A 21428-nucleotide genomic window follows, 5' to 3' on the forward strand; every position below is an offset into this window, starting at 1 on the left:
CTTTCCCCAAACTCTTCTAAAGGTCTGGGATGGAGGGAAAGACAATGCTAATCTTATTTTCATCTATAGAACTCCTCCCTGTCAATCACAAATGCATGAAAGAGCCTAAGCTCAGGAGTCAGATTACATAGCCAGCTGCAAAACTGAGGGTGGCTCTTTGGGTTGTCCTACCTCCGCCACAGGTGCCACCAATAGGATGGCATGTTTGAACCGTTGTGTCCAGGACTCCACGTTGACACAAAAGCTTTTCTATGCCCTTTATAGGCTGAACTGGGAATGACACTGGGAACTCTCGCCTCCACTCCAACTCTAAAAAAGAGGACCTTGAACCTGTTACCTTTGGGTTTTTAACATTCAATCCATTTTAAAATGGGTGGGGACACGGTGGGGTGGGGACAGACTGGGGGTAGCGTGATGGAAAATGCAGGGATGCACAGTGGAACTGTGGACAGCCAGTCGTGGGCCTCCCTAAAGCATGCTGCTGAGTATTTCCGACACAGGGGAGGGGGTCGGGCCCTCTGGGCTCATCTCCGGTCCCGTGACGCTGGGCAGACCCGAGGGGCCTCCGGCGGGCGGGCTCAAGGCTTCCCAAGGCTTGGCGTCCACCAGGGCCGCGGGGTAGGGCTCCACGTAGATGCGGCGCACCGCAGGCCTTGGATCCTGGAGGCTGTCCTTCCGCTCCTCCGGGAAGCTGGCGGCGTGGGCCAGAGCCAGGCCCCGCGGCCCTTCTTGGGCAGGTGCCAGCCTCTCAGCTTCCCCGGGCTCCTGGCCCAGGCCACAGGCCCGGGACAGCTGCTGCGTGTACACGCCCTCGGACAGCGACAGCGACTGCGTCTCGCCGTGCATGCGCAGCCAACGGTAGTGGCGGCTGAAGCCGCCATAGTGCGGGGGCTTGGCCAGCTTCCGCTTTCCCAGGAAGCCTAGCGGCGGCCGCGCACCCGGTGCTACTTCGGCGTGGTTCTTGGGCGCGGGGCCTGTGAGGGTCAGGCTGTGTAGGAGCTCGGTGCACGAGAGGTCGGCCTCGGGACCCGGGCTGCGGCCCTGGGGGTCCTGGCGAGGCCCCGAGGGAGGCTTCGTGTCGTGCACCTGCAGGACGTCGGGGGCGCTTCCGCTCAGGCCGCTTCGGGCCTGCTGGGCGATGTCGTGCGATGACAGGTAGACCAGGTCCAGGTCTCGGGGGCTCAGGGCGTCACTGGAGTCGTAGTCGCTGTCAGTGGGGAGGAAGACTTCGGAGCAGCCTTCTTCGTCAGAGCAGGGCTGTGAATCTGCAAAGCCAGAGACTGCTGTTAGAAACAAGAGAAACTCCTAGCCGGGGCTCAAGGAGGGACCTGTGGTTGAGGCCCTCCCCCATCCCTCCTCCGTGCCTAGAAGGGCTGGCGCTTCGTTTAGTGGTCTGCTCTCATTTCTTGACATTTTAATAAGTTTTGAACAAGGGGCCGCGCTTTTTCATTCGGCGTAGGGCCCGGTACGTTCTTAGCTAAAAGGGAAAGGAAGGAGAGGAACTCGGACAGGACCAACCACCCTTTGCAGCAGCAGAGGGGAACACGCCCTCCCTCCCCACATCCGATTTTACTGTTCACTGGGCTTGTGGAGAGAGGATGAAACAGGAAACAAAGCTGGATGTCATTCATTTGTTTGTTCCCTAGTTTTATTTCAGAGATGATTTTTACATTCGATAAAGTAGCAGGAACTTAAAAGGGGGAAGGAAGGAGAGGAGGCACTATGGTGGCGGAAGTCAGGGAAACCTGGTTTCAAATCCTAATTGTCCTCCAGATTGCTCTGTGATCTTGGGAAAGTTACTTAACTTCTTTGAGCTTCAGTTTTTTTTTTTTTTTTTTTTTTTTTTTTTATCTGCAAAATGGGGATGACAGTAGAACTTCTTACTTAGGGTGACTGTAAAAAAAAATGGTTTATATGTATAAATACTTACCACGCTGTCAGGTGTTTAAAAAGAAAAAAAATTAAGGCCAAAGGAAAAAAAAACATAAGTAAAATCAGAGGTGATAATCAGCCTCAAAGGGCATCTACACTAATCATACTGAGCCACAAGTTAGTTCTGTGTATATTTGTCATTTAATGCACTAGTTGTTTATATCTTTTTCCCAATCAGCTTGTACATTTCTGTAGGGCAAAGACTGCCTTAAAATCCTTTGAATTTCCCACAGAACTCAGTCCATAATAGGTACTTGGTAAATATATGCTCATTTTGAAAACATGAGAGTTCTCTTAAAAAGAACAAGAAATCTCTAAATTTGAGGCAATCCCATTCAAAAATCTCCATAGGAGGTTTTTTTTTTTTTTTTTTTTTTTTTTTTAGTATTTATTTGGTTGCACGAGATCTTAGTTGTGGCAGGTGGGATCCTTAGTTGTGGCATGCAAACTCTTAGTTGTGGCATACATGTGGAATCTAGTTCCCTGACTAGGAATCGAACCCGGGCCTCCTGCATTGGGAACACGGAGTGTTATCTACTGTGCCACCAGGGAAGTCCCCTCCATAGGGTTTTTAAATGGAATTTAGAAAATTGATTTTTAAATTTATCTGGAAAAGAAAATTTGTGAGAATAGCTAACTTTTTTTTAAGGTACAGTAGGGAGGAGCCTGATTTATGAGGTATCAAAACATATTATAGAGCTTTGATAATTAAAACTTTGTAGCATTGGTGTACAGATGGACAGATGGATCTGTAGAACAGAAATATAAAGTCCAGGAACAGTCTTAATTCAGTGTGATAATTGAACATGTGGTAAAGCTTGCATTTCAAAGTAGGGGAGCGAATAGCTTATTCAGTATATAGTGTTGGAACAATTGGTTATCCCTTTAGTAAAATATTAGAGAAAGTCCTGCCTCATCTCAAATATAAAAATAAATTCCATGTAGTTTAAATATAACAAGCAAACTCTACAAGTATTAGAAGACAGTATGTTTGTAATTTTGGGTAGGAAGGTCTTTCTAAGCAAGACAAAACCCCAGAAGTCAGAAAAGAAGTGACTGATAAATTTGACTACATTAAAGTTTAATACTTTGTAAAACAAATGATCACATAAACAAAGTAAAAAGGTAAGTGGTAGATTGGAAGAAAATAGTAATAATATGTTTAACAAAAGATTAATATATAGGATATATATAGATCTCCTGTAAACCAGTAAGAAGACAATCCAAACAGGTAGAAGATAACCAACAATTCAAAGAATAATTAATACAAATGGCCAATAAGCATAATAAAGATATTCAACCTAGGTAGACTATAATTACTAATTAGGTAGTAATTTGGGAAATGCAAGTTGAAGCAAAACCAAGGCATTTTTTTGCCCATCAGATCTGCTGAAAATAAAAATGATAATCTCTTGTATTGGTGGTGTGTGGGAAATCAGGAACCCTCATATAATGGTGGTGGGAATAGAAACTGGTCTGGCTCTTTGGATAGCAGCTTGGTAGAATATATTAAAAACGTGCATATCATTTGTCCCAGCAAGTCCTTTTTCAGATATCTATTTTGAGAAATTGTCACTGTGTGTACATGGAGGCATTTACAAATTGTTCACTGTAACATGATTTATAAAACTAGAAATAATCTTGTGGCTGAGACTACTGTGAAAGGAAGACTTAGAGACACAGAAGCATTAAGAAAAGAAAAATAGTTTAAGAAAAGAAAAATACTTTACTTGGCAAAGTTCTGCAAGGGAGACCAAATTCAGTGCTGGCTTGCTGATGAAAAAATACAACAGGTATTTAAAGTAAAAACCCACAGGGTTACAAAGTTATAGTTAGTCGTGCATGGTGGAAAATCAGTATGATTATCATAAGAATACTGTAAACTTAAGGGAAAAAAATTTTGTTAGGGAGTCAGTAATTTACACAAATGGGATTAAGGTTTCTTCTATTTTAGGGACTAGAACCAGATGTAATATATATATTTTTTGCTTGTTTGTTTATTTCAGGATCAGGGTATGAAGTGTTTCTTTTCCTTTCTTCTTTTTCCTGACTGTAGAAGATGACATTGCTTACTCATTGGCAGGGCAAGATTTCAGTTTTGTTCTCTCGCTGCTGGCTGCTACCCAATATCCATTATCCTTTTTTAGTTACAAAATCTTAAATTTTGTCTGAGACAGCAATGCATTCATGTAAAAGACCACGTTTTTTTCAGCTTCCTTTGCAGCTAGGCACGGTCACATAACTAACTAAATTCTGGCCAGTGAGATAGAACTGAAAGTATGGTATGAAACTTTTGGAAGGCTGCATTAGAGGAGCTGGCTTAGCTGGGAGATAGGGCATTTTGTTTTTCCTCTTTCCTTCCAAATGCCTGTAACAAGATGTGTTGGCTGAGCTCACAAGGCAACCTTGGGAAAGGAAGCCATGTGCTAGGATGGTGGAACTGAAAAAGGGGGCATGGTATCTGAAGACCATGGAGTCCACATACTGTCACTGAATTGTCTACCTCTGGGCTTCTTTCACATAAGAGCAAAATAAAATATCTTGTGTTAATGACACCCTTATTTGGGTTTTCTGTAACAAGGATCCAGACTTAATCCTAACTGATACAAGCCTAAATGTTTATTATTAGGAGAATGGTTTAAAAATTTGGGCACATCCATACTATGGAATGTTATCCAGCAGCTACAAAGAATGAGATCAACCCTTATGTTGTTCTTTAAATAATGGCTATCAAAAAGGACTCCCTTTTTTATTTTGAGGGTTTCTACTCATCTGTTCAAGGGTCCCCTCAAACAAAGCCTTCTTAGGAAGCATCCCCCAACTGTCCCAGAAAGGATTGCCCACTTGTCTGCACTGCTGAAGTAGTTTTTCCTTCAATTATCCCTTGGCACTTAGCCTGTATAGACTTGTATTATTAGTTATCTTTTTAAATGCAAATATAACATCCTGGTTTCCTGGTTGGACCAGAGCCCTCTTAGGGCAAAGATATTTAATTCACCCATTTATTCAACAATGAAGATTTTGTTTTGCTTCAGCTGCTGCTCTAACAGAAACACTGTGTTTGGTGGCTGACTGAATATAAAATTAATAACAAAGGATCTGCTTCAGGGATTTTACTGTTTTAATGGAGGCAGGGGCATATATGCATCTATGAGACTGTGGAAGAACATACCTTTTATAAACGAAGTTTAGCAAATAAGATGCAGGTTTATAGGAAGGAGATCACATTTTATTGGGATAGGATTGATAAAGTACTCCATCATCTCTGTTTTTTCTCTGCATTCATTCATCTTTATTTCTATCTATATTAATTTATTTCTTCACTTTCAAAAAGTGTTTTGAGGCAGCTTTTAATAATAAATATGCAAATGTTGATGAGAGGCTTAGAAACCAGAGAGGAAAATGAAACAATACAAGTAGTTCTGTTTGACTATAATATGGGAACAGGAATGGAATTTTGGGAAAATGAGGCTACAAAAGTAAGATGCCAGCAGTTTCACGCTTGGGAATTTATCCTAGAAAAATAAAGTTTATTTTCATGCAGGAACTTGTATATGAATGTTCATAGCAGTTTTATTGGTATTAGCTCCAAACTGGAAACTACCCAAATATCCTTCAGTGGATGCATGATACATCCATACAATGGAATAATACTCATCAGTACAAATAAAGAATTCCATTTATGTGACATTCATGAAATAATTATAGAGATGGAGTACAGATTTGTACTAGCCAGGGGCAAGGATATGGGGAGGGGTGGTGGGTAAGGCTATAAAGGGGTAACAGAGGAAGTCTTGTGGTGACGGTACAATTGAGTATCTTGACTATGGTGGTGATTACCCAAGGCTGCACATGTGACAAATTACATAGAGCTTGACAAATTACATACAAGTGAGCCTGCATGCTTATGTGCATGTGCACACCCACACATACATACACACATGCACAAGTGTATGTATAACTGGTGAAATCTGGATAAACTGTGCATTATACCAGGTTCTTGGTTTTGATACTGTATTGATATAAGAACTGTGTAAGATGTGAACACTGGGGAGAGGCTGGGGGAAGAGAACATGGGAATTCCTGTACATTTCTTTTCAACCTGCTGTTCTTATAATTATTTTAAATAAATGGTTAAAAGAGGTTATTTAATTTTTTTAAAAGGTAGGGTGGAGCCAGAGGAGAGCAGTGAATGCCTAGATAAGGAGTTTGTACCTAATTTTGTCACCAGTGGATAATTATCAGAGAATTTTGAAGAAGTAATTGACAAGATGAGAGCTGTGATTTAGGATAATTATGTAGCAGGTAGGATGCAAGAAGAACTGGATCAGGAGGAAACAGCAAGGAGGCCAGCTGGGAGGCTGTTGTCCAAGCTATGTTTCCTTTAAATATTTACCTTTTTTAGGTTGTGGGGCTGAGCAAGAGTGGTGGTTACGTGGAAGAAAAGAGAAGTCCAGGAAGGTCATTTATTCGAAGATGTTTACTGAGCACCTATTTTGTGATAGACTGACATGGCCTCTGCTTTCAAGCGGCTCACAGAGGGAGGATTAGACAATAAGAATATACATAAGATTAATTTCAAAGAGTGTAAAGTTCTATGAATAAAATGAAACTGGACTTCAGCTAGAGAGTGACTTGGAAGGGAGGTTCTTTTAATAAGGTAGCCAGGGGAGGAGTCTCTGGAGTCTAGATGAGACCTCAATGATCAGAAGGAACCAGCTATGTGAACATTTTAGAGAGCAGTCTTCCAGACAACTTGGAGAAGGAAGTGCAAAGGTCCTGAAATGACTAATAGGTTTCAGGCCTTGGTGCCTGGGAGATAGGAGTAGCATTAAACTGGAGAAGTTTAATTGCAACAGGGTTGGGCAGTGGAAGAGATGGTACATTTAATTTGGGACAGGTTGAACTTAAGCAGTTGGCCACAGCATCCTGGAGGGATGGAATGGGAATGTGGTAGGGTAGCAAAGTTGAGGGAAGATGTTTGTGGGTAGAGAAGAAGGAACTGTTGGAAAGGAACGAGTGGTACGTTGATGGAAATAACAAGGCGGGGTGATCCCTTGGGAGCACAAGTGCTGTCATTGGTCTTCAGTGAAAAAGATGTAAGGACTCCTGGTTAGGGAAGAAGACAGACGTAGCTTTTCAAGTTAAAAGGAGAGAACTGGGGCTTCCCTGGTGGCGCGGTGGTTGAGAATCTGCCTGCTAATGCAGGGGACACGGGTTCGAGCCCTGGTCTGGGAACATCCCACATGCTGCGGAGCAACTAGGCCCGTGAGCCACAGCTACTGAGCCTGCGCGTCTGGAGCCTGTGCTCCACAACGAGAGAGGCCGTGATAGTGAGAGGCCCGCGCACCACGATGAAGAGCGGCCCCCGCTTGCCACAACTAGAGAAAGCCCTCGCACAGAAACGAAGACCCAACACAGCAAAAATAAATAAATTAATTAATAAACTCCTACCCCCAACATCTAAAAAAAAAAGATCCTTTAAACAAAAAAAAAAAGAGAACTGGATAAAGGCTTGGGCTGAATGACTTTGAAATTCTTAAAACAAATTTTAGACAGTACTCTTCCCTATCTTTAGTGGGAAAAATTGGGAACTGCAAGTAATAGGGTGTCAGAACTGTTGGCTGTTTTTGATGATGGCAGTGGTAGGTGCCATAGGGGTCATAAAAAAGAGAGGTTAACTGAAGATTTGAAACTGGGCTGGAAATAAGATCCATGCAATTAATTGAAAGTTGACTTTAGCTGAACTTTCCTCTCTATCTGATCACTGTTGTCTATTCAGCTATATCCATATGTACTATTCATTTGCATCCATGATGGTAATAACAATTCTAGCTATTTACTTAGTACTTACTGTGGGCCAGCCATCATGCTAAGTGCTCTAGGTGCTTTATCTTACTTAATTTTTACACCAGTTCCCATTCTGCAGGTAAGAATACTGAAGTCTAGGCTTATTAAAATTTCCAATTCATATAAGCTGATAAGTGGCAGAATAGGAACCTACACGCAGATTTGTCTTACTCCAAAGACCTGCTCTACTGCCATTTACCTTAGAGTTCCCGTGGCTTTCTGTGGAAGCCTTCTGAGGGCTGGGACCTGGTTCATCTGATTCACTTTGCGTGGCGCCCACACATAGCTATATTAAGCTCTTAGAGAAACACGTTAGGTCTTGTATTAGTTTCGTGTGACTATTGTAACAAATTACCACACACTCATGGCTTAAAACAACAGAAATTTATTCTCTCACAGCTTTGGAAGCGGAGAAAGTCTGAAATTAAGGTGTCAGCAGGGTTGCACTCCCTCTGGAGGCTCTAGGGGAGAACACTTTCTTGCCTCTTACAGCTTCTGGTGGCTGTTGGCATTCCTTGGGCTGCATCACTCCAATCTCGGCTTCTGTCTTCACATGAACTCTCGTCTGTGTCTTATAAGGACACTTGTTGTCGGGTTTAGGGCTCACGTGGGTAATCCAGGATGATCTTATTTCAGGACCCTGGATTACATCTGTGAAGACTCTTTTTCCACCTAAGGTCACATTTGCAGGTTCTGAGGGTTAGGACATGAACGTGTCTTTTTAGTGGCCACCATTTAACCCACTAGAAGTCTGATAGTAAAAATGATATATCTAGAAGCAACTGCTGAGGAGTTTGTGTCACTTTTTCCCTCTTTCCAGCCCATATCAGGTCAAATGCTCTCTAAGAACGGTTTGCACTTTGACCTCTCAGCGTACAAATAGTGAGCATTTGTTGGTTGTAGGGGAATAAGGAGTATATGAAGGTATGCTTTAAAGGGCTGACATTCTAATATTTCAGTGGAGCATCATATTTTAAGACTCAGTCTCTCAGGAAGAGCCTGTGCTGATTTCCCCAGGTGGAGTTAGTTGCTCAGTTCTCTTGGCTCATAAAGCATTTTATTTATATCTCTGTTACTGCATTTATCAAGGTTTATTATAAATTATTCACTTGTATTTTTATCTCCCTCATTAACTGTGAACTCTAGAGGGCATGCACTATGTCTTGTTCATCTCTGCTTAGTAAATGTTGAAGAAGCCAGTCAGTGAAGGAATGGGCTAAGGAAGGAGTCAAGCAAAGGGACATGCAAATCCTCTATTTCCCAGATCATCTGATCTGAGCATGGACATATGAACAGACCATGAGGACTAGAGTGTGAATTAATCATCACTGTATTATTAGCCTCTTGTGCTGTATCTGGTACATACAAGGCTCTCAGTAAAGAATGCTGGGTTGAACTGAAACTGAAATGAATGGTGAAATCTGAGAGTTTACAGAGCAAAGATTGCCTCTTAAAAACAATACTGAAAGCAGCCTGAAAAGATCTAATTTACTTAATCTGCCATAGAAATGTCTGAAAACAATCACCTAAGTCATTTTGCTTTATTTTTTTCATTTTGCTTTATATTTGGTGGTACTTGACTTGAGTCAGCCCAGTTGTAGCAGAAAGAACAATTATCTTAAACCTAGACAAACATGGGCTGAAGTCCTGTCTTGTTCCTTACTGTGTATATGATCTTGAGCACATCACTTAGCCCCTCTGAACTTAGCCCCTTCATCTGTAGCATGTAGGTAATTATGTTACCTATCTTCCATTGGTGCTATGAGAATTAAATTTGTTAAAAATACTTTAAGTGCCTTACAAACAGAAGGTGTTAATATTATTGAAATCCTTTCCACTTTTATTTATTTTTTTTAATTAAACAAATTTTTAAAAATTTATTTATTTATTTATTTATTTTTTGGCTGCGTTGGGTCTTCGTTGCTGTGCGCGGGCTTTCTTTAGTTGCGGCGAGTGGGGGCTACGCTTTGTTGCGGAGCATGGGCTCTAGGCGCGTGGGCTTCAGTAGTTGTGGCACGTGGGCTCTACAGTGCAGACTCAGTAGTTGTGGCGCACGGGCTTAGTTGCTCCGTGGCATGTGGGATCTTCCCGGACCAGGGCTCGAACCCGTGTTCCCTGCATTGGCAGGCGGATTCTTAACCACTGCACCACCAGGGAAGTACTCTTTCCACTTTTAAATAGAGAATAACTAGAAAGCATATCAAGAGGTGATTCATTAAAGTACAAACCAGTAATCAGAAAAACTTCAAGATTTTGCTGTGAGAATGGTGTTGGTAATAAAGGAGAACAGTAATTTCTTGAAGGGTGTCTTGTGTTAGTCCAGTATTGTATTTCTCATCCTAGATTTAGCACTGAATTTGTAAATGATGTGAATTCTTTACTGTAGCTCCCAGGAGCAAGGGAGATAGGAGATAAATCAAGAGAAGAGCTAGTTATAACTGTAGTAACTCAGGAAAGAGATGAAAAAGGGCTTGAGTATGGAGTGGTAAATATTATCTTGTAGGTTCAAAGACCTACACTTTGGAAACACTGCTCTAGTGGGAATCTAAATATTTGACTTCCATGGTGGTTGTATTATTTATTATAGGACTTAGTGGAACCAATTGCTTAGAGTGGGATACCCCTCCCAGAACAAGCTGGGAAAATCTCCAGGATGCCAGCCAGGGCACTGAGGAGAGTTTCCAGGGATTTAGGCCACTGCCACTCCCTCCCTTCCTGGAAAAGAATGCAAAGTGCAGCTTCCATCCCCAGATCCAGGCCATATGCTCCATTAAGCATTGTAGGCACCTTGCCCAGTTGTTATTTTAATAAACCTGGTTGTGCTCCTCAGTTTCCCTTAGAGGGCCCACTGGGCAGGCCAGCACTGGTAGAGCCTTGCATTTCCCCTCTGGTTGACCCAAGAGCTGTTTGATGGAAGTTCTGCCCATAGTATTAGTGCTGGCTTGGGAAGTTTGGCTTTCTTGCCATTGTAATGCGTGTTGCAACTCCTGGTCTCTGTAGATCAGGCCAACAACAGCAGTGTAGAATTGATGTGGATTTTGAGGGCTTTATGGGGAGATGACATTGCAGGAAAGAATAATTGATTTAAAGCTATTGCTTTTCTCTTAAAGGCAGGGGGCATGGCAGGATGGAAAGAAAGGAATAATGAGTAGTATGTGCCCTAAAAATCTATCTTCACATTTTTAATATATCACTGTCCAAATTGCTACTTTTTGTGTGTGTGCTTCATTGAATCTGTTTCTACTGTGTTTGAATAGAATTTAAATAATTTAGAAACAAAGAATTTTAATAAACGTCTCATCAGGCCTTGGGTAGACCTCAGGGGCTTGTTCACCTTCTAATTTCCAATCTTCAGATTCCTGTTGATTTTTTTTTTCTTTGATCCGTTTAGTTTATGCCATAGTGTTCTTAACCTTAACATCACCTGGGAAAAGCTTAGCAGGAAGATTTACATGTGGAAGATCAGGATAATCTTCACATGCATCTGAAGGAAACAATGCCCCCCTCCCCCCTGTTGCCTCACCCATGCAGTCACTAGGAGAAATAGCGGTAACGGAAAAGAAAAATTGCTGCTGCCTGTGACTACTAGACCCACAGAAAAGGAGTGGGAGAGAAAATACCCATGTGATGGACCAATCATTCCACCCCTGCCCTACGCTAGCCTTTTCTAGGAGCCAACTTTCCTCCTTGGGTCCTTGGGAGATGCTTAATTTTAATTGACTCAGAGGAGTTCTACTTTGTGTTTGAAAACCACACAGAAATGGGAAGTAAGTTAAAGAGTTCCACTGCTCTCCCACCCTGTTTGTCCAGCCACATACACACACAAACAAATCCAAGGTACTCAACAGCCTTAAAACAGAATCTTGGGTTGGTACCAGAGTCTAGGCTTGTGATAGGCTTTGTATTTCCAGCAGGCTTCTCAGAAGTTAAGTGACCCCTACTCACACAGAATGGAATTGTGTTGCAGACTTTGCCCTGTGAGCAGCCAATGGGGATATACCTCTAAATTGGATTTTTCCCTCTTCATAAATGGTTTCCAAACAATTCAAAATCGTCCTGCTAGTGGAGAGAATGGAGTGTGCAGGAGCAGACCTCATTGCTCTGAAATGCTTGTGCTTTTGTGAGGGGACGCAGTGCTTAATGTGTCTCCCAGTTATCAAGTGCCCCTGTCACTGGGGTCCATTTTTCATTTTTTGCCCTCCACGTCGTCGTGTTTCACAGCCCATGGAATCTTGGCTTCAGAGAAATAAATGGACCCAAGAGAGAGTTATATTTTAAGAAACAGAATGATGATCGCTCACATTTTAAGTTAATAATAAAATCTGAGTGTAATTGGCCAGATCTTCCCAGCAGGGAGTGTGTGTAACCTGTCATCTGGCCAACGTGAGAATTTGGCACTTATGTGGCACGGGAGAGGCCACCCTCATACAGCCAGGGGGGACCCACTTAGGACCCTGTGGCCAAGAGAAGATTAAACACTGGGGAAGTTCTGTGAGTAGAGAGGGCAGACAAGGGCTGTGAAGTGGAAGTAGAATGGAAGAGTTGTTTGTAGAATTCTGTGAATTGGGGAACAACAGAGGGTATATCTATCCTGCCTTTAACAAATGCCCTTTCAAGACTGTACCTCTGCAGCTACTGCCCTCCCTCCCCCTTCTCTTTCACAGCCAAGATTTTGAAGAGTGTATCCTTGCTGGTCCCATTTACTCCCCGATCTACTTCTATTTGGTTTCTATCTCCTTTCCTTCATAAACCGCTGTCATCAAGGTTACTGATGACTTCCTTGTTGAAAACAAAATACAAAACCGAAAAAATAGAAGCTTTTCAGTTTTATTTAACCTTTTACCATCATTTGACATGTTTTAATTTCTGGGACACTACTCTCTTGATTTTATCTTCTTCCTCTGGTTGTTACTTCTTAGCTTAAGAAGGCTCGCTGTTCTGTTCCACAGGGATCCTTCCATAGTCTCCTCTCTTACTCTACCTGCTCTCTTTAGGAAATAGCAAGCATTTTCATAGCTTCATCATTCATATGTCAATAATTATTAAATCTATATTAGTAGTCCAGTTCTCTTTTCTGAGCTTCAGACCCCATACATCCTGTTTTTTTTTTTTTTGAATGTTTCTTTTTGCATGGGATGTACCAAAGCTAACCTAAATTCAACATGCCCATTTGCTCAAGCTTGTTTCTTCTCCTGTCTAACCTGTTTTTGGTAAATAGCATCATAATGTCCTGAGGCACTGTCTCCTCTGTTAATAAGCTTCCTAATTGATCTCCTGCTTCCAACATTGGTCTCTTCAAGCAACACACGGATTGGATTCTAAAGAAAATTCAGATTATATCAATCCTTGCTTAAAAGTTTTCAGTGGCTTTCCATCACAAGTAGAATAAAATTCCAACTTCTTACCATGCCCTGCCTGATCTGGCCCTTGCCTTTCTCTGTACCCCCTCTCTTACCATTAGCCCCTTTGTTCACTCTGCTACAATACTTTGGCTTTCTTTCCACCCCTCACCCACCTCAGGGCCTTTTGCTGTTCTGTTGCTTGGAATAGTCCAACTCCAGATCTTTGTATAACTGGATCCTTTTTTTTGTGGCTGCTTCAAATGTAACCTTCACAGATACGTCTCTGCTGATCATCCTAGTGGATTCAGCACTCTCCCTACCCACCTTGATTGCTGTTTTGTATTATGCACTGGAATATTCACTATTTGAAATGATCTTGTTTATATTTTCATGTCAGCTCTGTGGGAGCACAGACTTTGCTTTGTTTATCATTATATCCCTGTTACCTTGAAGAGTGCCTGGAACATAGTGGATAACCAATAAATGTTTTTTAAATGAAAAAAAAAAGGCAATATCCTTAGATCCTGAGTGCAGCCAGACTGCTTGCTGTTCCCTGAACTACAACGCAGTTGCACATTCTGCTTCCTCTTCCTATAATGCTTTCCTCTTTCCTCTTTTTCAGCTCAACTCCTACTTATCTTTCAGTACTTGACTTTGTCACCTCTTCCAGGAAGCTCTCTTTGATCTTATGATTTCCTGGTTAACACCTTCATTAGAGTCTGTAGCACCCTATGCGTGTCCTCATTATAGCACATATGCAATTAGTATGAAATTGTTTGTTAATGTATCTGTCTCCCCTGTTAGATTAGCTTCTGGCAGGGATGGTATTTTATTTGTATCCCCAGCCCACTGGGAATCTATAAAAATCTACTTAATTATTTTGTTGAATTATTTGTTAAATCATAGAATCCTTTGGTAATGTAAATTAGCTGTCCCCCAAGTTCTTGCACTAGCCAAGTTTTGATTTTCAGACACTGATGTTTTAAAAATGTACATAACCTTACTTATAGGAAAGGTTCATGTCCCCACTGAAGTTTTCTGTAATAAGAATAATATTAAATACTATACTTACAATTTATTGTCTACTATGTGCCATGAACCTTTGACATAGATTATCTTATTCACAAATAACTTTTCAAGGTATATATATTATTATTCTCATTTTACATATGCAGAAACTGAGCCTTCCATGTAGTAATCTGTTCAAGCGCATATAGCTAGCAAAAAAAAAGCTGGAATTTGAATCCAGTTCTTTGATTTCTAAGCCCAAGCTCTTTCTGCTACGCCATGCTGCCCCCTATGGGACAAGTTCACATTTCAGAACTGTTTATTAAAAATATCAATTATTATCATTGTAAAGCTTATAAAATTTGAGCTTTTATAAGCTACAGAATCAGGAAAGATGCTTTGAATACCATTATTTTAATCAACTAGAAAAATGGCATTAGTTTTAACATGTTCTAGGCAAGAGCATTATATTGTCTGTGACTAGTACACTTTTTCTCTGTTTATAAGTATAAGGGTGTTTTGTAGAAGTTTGTATTAACTCAGCTATGTTTTCTCAGTTAGTATTTGCTATGTAAACTCCAACTTAATTCGCGAGAGTGGAGGTGACTTGCTAGGCCTCTCCTCCAGCTTGTCTGTAAGTTATCTACTGATTGTTGTATCCATGATGAGACCAGTCTACTTGTTTGGCCTCAGGCTCAGGATTCTAGTGTATCCACAGTTTCTCTCTTTCCTAATTCTCACCCCAGGATATTGGTGCCATGTGGGTGGGAAGTTTGCCATGAACTTTACCCAGGCTAGGACCTACTTCCTGCCTCATTCCTGTCAGTCCCTCCCTACTTACTGGAGGCTGGGCCAGTTCTCTTTATTACCTGGTTTTGGTTACATTGCTTTTTTATCTTGGAAGCTTGGACTAGAACTGGACTGAATCTTCCCCACCCCTGAATGGAGGTGATCTCAGGTCATTGCCCTAGCTTCCTACCCCTCCCCATTCTGATTTTGTTTCCTCTGTGCTTCTAGACTATTACCACTGAGCAGTATTTCCTACTGCTTGCTGGAACTAATGACTTAGCACAAAAGAACCTCATCAGTGGAGACAGGACCAAGAATCTGGTGACTGAAATATAGAACTTTAGATCTTATTGCTTACCACTCACTGCCTTTCTTCTGTGCATCTCTGGGGATGGGGGTGGTGATGGAAGACAGTCTATATGTGATGATGTAGAATTGATCTTCTTTAGGTTCTGCTCTTCTGAGGGGTCTATCAGCTTAGTGATGGATAAGCCAGAAACTGGTTGTTTGTATCTTGCATAATGTAGAGCATCCATGATCCACCTCATTTCACGCCAAACTTCATCTATTTGCTTTGGGATAAAATGGTAAAAGACGTTAATTATCAAACAGGTTAAAAAAGGTTTAAGTTTCCCTGAGAGTCCAAGATGATACATTTTCCACAGTATTGGTTTTGAGCAAGGGTAAAATATTTTCAACATAGGTTTGCTAAACCAGAAAACGCCTCTTCTTTATAATCTCTTGTGTCTTGCATGTTTTTACCTGAGAGACTATTTCATTTAGTGCAAATAGTGGAAGACCTGGATTCCAGCTGGGATCCACAACTTACTGGTTCTGTAACAACCTTTGGCAAATCACTTGACCTTTTCCAGCCTCAGGTGCCTTATTCGTGAAATGTGGACAAGACATCTCCCCTTTTATACCTCACAGAACTGCTGTGATGACTGGGTGAAATGATATATTTGAAGGTCCTTTGTAAAACTGCAGGGTACATTTCTCATACATATGAAGTGTTATTAATTATCAGCATGTAATGAAATATTCCTCATTAGCACATTATGGGGAAGGTATATGATGAAGTCTGAATTTCAGAACAGATGAAGAAAGGAATGTAGTTTTAGTTCTATGTGAACTAGAAGAACAAAGCATTACTGGAATAAGCAGAGATCCTTGGACCTATTTTAATAGAAATAACTTTCATATATTAAATTTACTTTCTTACATATAAGTGCTTCTAAAGTACAAAACAGCTTAAACAGCATATTCTTCCTAAGCAATTTAAACATCCTTGTAATTTTACAGTAGCCCGTTTGATTTCTGGGTTACCAAAGTGATTTTAACATTTTCATTATAAAGTATAATAGTTGTTACTCAGTTGTAAAAGTCATTCATATTTTTGTGTCTATCTCTGTAGATGACAGATATTCTTCCAAATCTTTTTTTATTAGCTTCTGCTTTATATCAAAGTGAATCAGTTATACATATACATCTGTTCCCATATCCCTTCCCTCTTGCGTCTCCCTCCCTCCCACCCTCCCTGTCCCACCCCTCCAGTCGGTCACAAAGCAAATCTTAATAGACACTGTCCATAAACTTTCTAGTTATTCTGACTCTCTCCAAGGAGGTTGTTACTGACATTTTTTTCATGGGACCCTGGAGCTTGTGATAGGCTTTGCATCTAATTTCACTGGGTGCTTTGAGCAAGCCGTTAACTTCTGACCCATTTACTCAACTGTAAAAAGAAGAGGTTGTACCGAATGATGTCTAAGTTCCCTTCCAGCTCTGACACTTTATGATTTATTTTTGAAGAACCTTTGGAAAGTTGGTGTCACTCAGTTTCCAGGTAGAAGGAGTTCATTGTATGAATACTACAAGGTTAGGGTCTCTCTGATGGTAGAAGGGAGTATCCAATGTTCTATTTTATTTTCAAAATTCCTTTTTAGGGCCTTAATGTGTAGTTAAAGAATAGTCTTTAAAGAATCCACAAGCCTGGTGCTCCCAAGAAACACAGAGTCTGAAATCGTGATAGTCTGTGGTGTTCGGAGTGACAGGCAAGCTTGAGTGAGCCAGTGAACGGCGCTGCATCGCTGGCAGCCATTTTCCCTTGCTTTCTAGTAATGTTCTGTAATGAAAGCCTGAAACTGAGCTTCAGGCTTTGTTAAGGCAGTGAGTTGGGCTGAAGGTTCAGCAGTGGCAGGCCGGTGAGGAGGCTCTGAACAATGCAAAGAGAGAAATCTGAAGTTCAGGGGGTAAAGCTAAAATGGAAGTCCAAGTGAAGACTTGGACAGATTTTTCTTAATGGGATTGTTGCTTTCTTAGCTAGCTTTTATTGATCCTACCTCATGCAGCATACTCTCATCTCAAAGTTTAAGGCACTGCATGACTATGGACAACTTTTAGACGTCCTGCCAAGGGCAGGTACTGTGCTTTTGTACCTTTAACTTTTGGCTGTGCAAAGAATAGGTACTCAATAAATGATTATTCAGCGAATGAAGGTATGAATGAATGGTTATCTAATTCTTTAGATCTCTGCCCTCGAACAGAGTTATTTTGAGGATTAAGTAAGATGATGTAGATGAGTGCACCTTGCAAGCTGTACATTGTTATAAAGTTTTCAGTTGTTACAATGACGGTCATGGTTATTGTAGTGGGTGGAATGTGGCCTCCCGAAATACATGTCCACGTCCTAATCCCTGGAATTTGTATTACCTTAAATGATAAAAGGGTAAATATTACCTTGTTGGCAAAAGATGTGATTAAGTTAAGGATTTTGACAGGAGGAATTTATCCTGGATTATCTGGGTGGGCCTTAATTCCAATGACAAATGTCCTCATAAAGACATTCTTATGAGACTGAGACAGAGGGAGATGTGGCAGACAGAAGAGAAGGAGGCAGTGTAACCACAGAAGCAGAGATTGAAGTGAGGTGGCCACAAGTCAAGGAATGCCAACAGCCACCAGAAGCTGGAGGAAGCAGAGAACAGATTCTCCCACTCTCCAAAGGGAGTGTGACCCTGCCAACAGCTTGACTTTAGATTTCTGGGCTTCAGAACTGTGGGAGAATAAATTTCTGTTGTTTTAAGCTACCCCGTTTGTGGTAATTTATTACAACAGCCCTAGGAAATGAATACAATTATTAACAATCTACTTGTTCTCTTTGGATAGATTGCTTTAGCCTTATTGCTGAGGATGGATAGTGAGAGTTAGTGTAGAAATTTAAAAAATTATGTGTAGAAACAATGGTTATTTCTTAATTTTTCTCAGTGATGAAGTGAAGAGGTATTAACTGAAGAAAAATCAAAAACATAGGTACAGGGAAGCCTATGGACTGAGTTTAACGGACTTAGCTAAGTAGCTCTAAAAGAAGTACAATTTTCACCCATTTTTACCTTATACCATTGATCTAAAAATAACTGCCAACATAATCCCCCTGATTTTAATGTCCAAATTCAGCTTCTAAAGACTTGCTGACACATTTTTTAAAAAGAAAGACCATGAACTTACTAGGTCTGTTGGTTAAAAGTTTTGCATCCATTTCTCACCCTGCCCTTTAAAAATGTTGGTTTTCATCCCCAAAATTACACCCCTTTCTCTGTACTCAGGCAAGATAATATTTTTATTTAAATGTGAAGGTGATTGGTTTTCTCACAGCACAGTTACAAGGTGCTTGAGGGGATGATAGATTGGCTATATTTAATGAGCTGTGTTTCTATTACAGCTTAGGAGCATTTGAAGCATTACAGTATATAAATTATAGCCTAATTGCCCTTTAGGCTTTAGCAGCTCAGAATATGCCAAGTGCCGAGTCTCAACACTTTGACATTTCTGCTGCATGTGCTGTCTATAAAGGCTGTATACCTTATCTGTGATTTTCTACACCTCCCCTGGCTTAGCCCTTCCCCTTTCTGGCTGCACTCCTTGGCTTCTTTTTCTTACTGTATTTACATAGACTCCCTTGCTGTTTACAATGTTTGGTTTGTGTAGTGCCTTCAACACTGTCTTAGATCTGGAATCATACAAATGCTCTCACAGCTGGCACTTGCCTCTGCAGATTATGGTGTGTGGTGAGCTGAGCTGTGAATGCCAGTGGGTGAATGGCTGCAGCTGGTTTTCATTCTGAGCAAGAGAGATTGAGAAGCCCAGTATAGATAAGGGGAGAGATGATATTGCATTAACTCTGGTCAGTGAAGTTTTCCCTGTTGGATGGAGCAAGGCAGTCCACTGAAGGCTGTGGGTGCAAGGAGATGGGTCTGGTTTTAGCCTGGCCAAGAAGTGCTTTTTTGAACACTTTGGGAATTGGCTTTTATCCAAGTCTACATTTACCCGGCTGGCTGGAGAGTCTGTAGAGGCCGCTTTGGGAGACCAGAGCAGGCTAGAACTTTAAAGAATTCCTGGCCTGGCCTGCCTTCATCCATTCCACTTAATGGTGTGATGAAAGGGAAGGAGAAAAAGGCAGTGGAGCCCTAGACTAGGTGAAAAGGAGGAGTGAGGATAGTCATCCGGAAGTAAGAATGGAGCTGGAAACTCTTGGAGTAGCTTGAGACTGTGACAGACTGAAGAAAGTCAGCTTTCTTGTGTTTGAACCTAGTGGATTCAGGGGAGCCTTAAGTGGAATAAAGCAGAAACAGAACTTAATGTATGATTAGAGAAGTGCTTCTCTAAAAATAGGTATGGTTGTTAAAGAAGTCATGAAATGTTAGCGCCAACTAGGTGCTTAAGAAGGCATCTAGTCCAATTCTTTTATTTTATATATGAGGAAATGGAGGCCCCTGGATCAAATGAATTGTCCAGTGCTCCAAGGTTTATCAGTAGAAGATTCAGGACTAAAAATGTATGCTAATTGTCTGCTAGTCATTATTCTTCTTACTCTGTTCCACTACTCCTTACATTGGGTTCAAAAGATAAGCCAGTCTTTCATATTCTCCTCATGCTTCATTCTTCCTTTTCCCACCCCCTTCCCCCTGTCCGTGTTCTACTTTTACTGGCAATAAAGTAAGTGATGTAAATGTTTTGAATTTTTAAATACTACACTCTCAGGTCAAGAAAGCAAGTAAGTTCTTGAAAGGTTTGTTTTTTTTAGTCTAAGAGGTCACCTAAAATACCTCATTTGGGATGAGAGAAGTAAGATAGGATTTGTCTGCTCACACTTTGCAAGCATATTACAATATCTTCTTCCTGAGTACTTAATAAACCCACAATCTTGCATATCATGTTTTAAAGCATTTTCCCTTCTTATTAATTAATAAATGAATGAATGTATAATTTATTGCATACTTATTATGTGCAGGCACTTTAGTGAATGCTTTACATGCATTACCTTGTTGAATTCTCTCAGTGACACTGAGAGCTAGTACTATTATTATCACCATCCCTGTTTTACAGATGAGGAGATTGAGATTTAGAGAACTTTATTTGCCCAAAGCTCACAGCATTTCCTCATCTTAGGTCCTCACTGCTTGCCTGGAGGGTTGCAATAGCTTCGTATCTGGTTTCCCTGCCTTTAGTCTACTTCTCCTTAAATCTGGGAATGATATGTAAATTATTTAGTAGCCAATGAGAATGAGTACTTACTATAAACAACCAGTGTGGCCATACCAATGAGAATGGGAGGAATATCCTCCCCTGCTTGAATCTATCCTAAACATCTGTGAGAACCTATAACTGACTTTCCGCAAAACTTTGGCCAGCTCCCTATTGCCTGCAGAATCAAGTACAAATATCTTACCATGGCCTTTAATAAAGCCCTTGTGTGATCTGATCTCATTGCTACTTTCATTTTTACCTAATTTCTCACTACTGCCCTTTACTCACACTATGTCCCAGCTAATCTTGACTACTCATCATTCCCCAGATACGATTTTTCTGCTCTCTCTGCCTTATCTGTTTATTCTTTTTCTTTGCCTCTTAGTCTGTTTCTCCTCACTACAGACTAACCCATCCCTGTAGGCCTAGCTCAGGTACCAGTTACATCCTCTATGGCAACTTTTTTATACCCACAAATGCAGGCAAATTTTTACTTCTTTGTGCTGGCACAAAACTTTTTTTTTTTTTTTGTACCTCTCTTTTGGCACCTAACTCATTTTACAAATAGTGTTTATACACATTTATTGTCTACCCTAATAGATTTTAAGTGCTTTAAGGTCAGGGACCATGTGTAATTCAACTTTGTATCTCCCTTACAGTGCCTGACACCTGGGTGTCCAACAAATATTTATTAGATTGACCTGACTTTATGTCAAAGTGATATTTATGATGGGGCTATTGCTATTACAGAAGTCCACACTTATCCATAGTTTTGCTTTCTGCAGTTTCGGTAACCATTGGTCAACTAAGATCTGAGAATATTAAATGGAAAATTCCAGAAATAGATAATTCATATGTTTTAACTTGCCACTGTTCTGAGAAGTGTGATGAAATCTCCTGTCATTCTGCGCCGTCCTGCCCAGGACGTGAATCACCCCTTTGTCCAGCGTATCCCTCCCATTAGTCACTTAGTAGCCACCTTGG

At 41.0% G+C, this 21428-nt stretch overlaps 1 protein-coding gene across 1 annotated transcript in view; it reads right to left on the reverse strand.

The window, feature by feature from the left end:
* Positions 1–468: 468 nt before the first annotated feature.
* ANKFN1 (ankyrin repeat and fibronectin type III domain containing 1) overlaps positions 469–21428 on the reverse strand; it is a 157202-nt gene continuing 136242 nt past the window's right edge. Inside the window, exons 17-18 of the mRNA XM_060082366.1 lie at positions 15280–15493; positions 469–1265 (exon numbers count right to left, since the gene is read on the reverse strand). Coding sequence (XP_059938349.1) covers positions 469–1265; positions 15280–15493 — 1011 coding nt within the window. The remainder of the gene's footprint in view (positions 1266–15279; positions 15494–21428) is intronic.

The sequence above is a fragment of the Mesoplodon densirostris genome, chromosome 18, assembly GCF_025265405.1.
Source record: "Mesoplodon densirostris isolate mMesDen1 chromosome 18, mMesDen1 primary haplotype, whole genome shotgun sequence".
Lineage (NCBI taxonomy): Eukaryota > Metazoa > Chordata > Mammalia > Artiodactyla > Ziphiidae > Mesoplodon > Mesoplodon densirostris.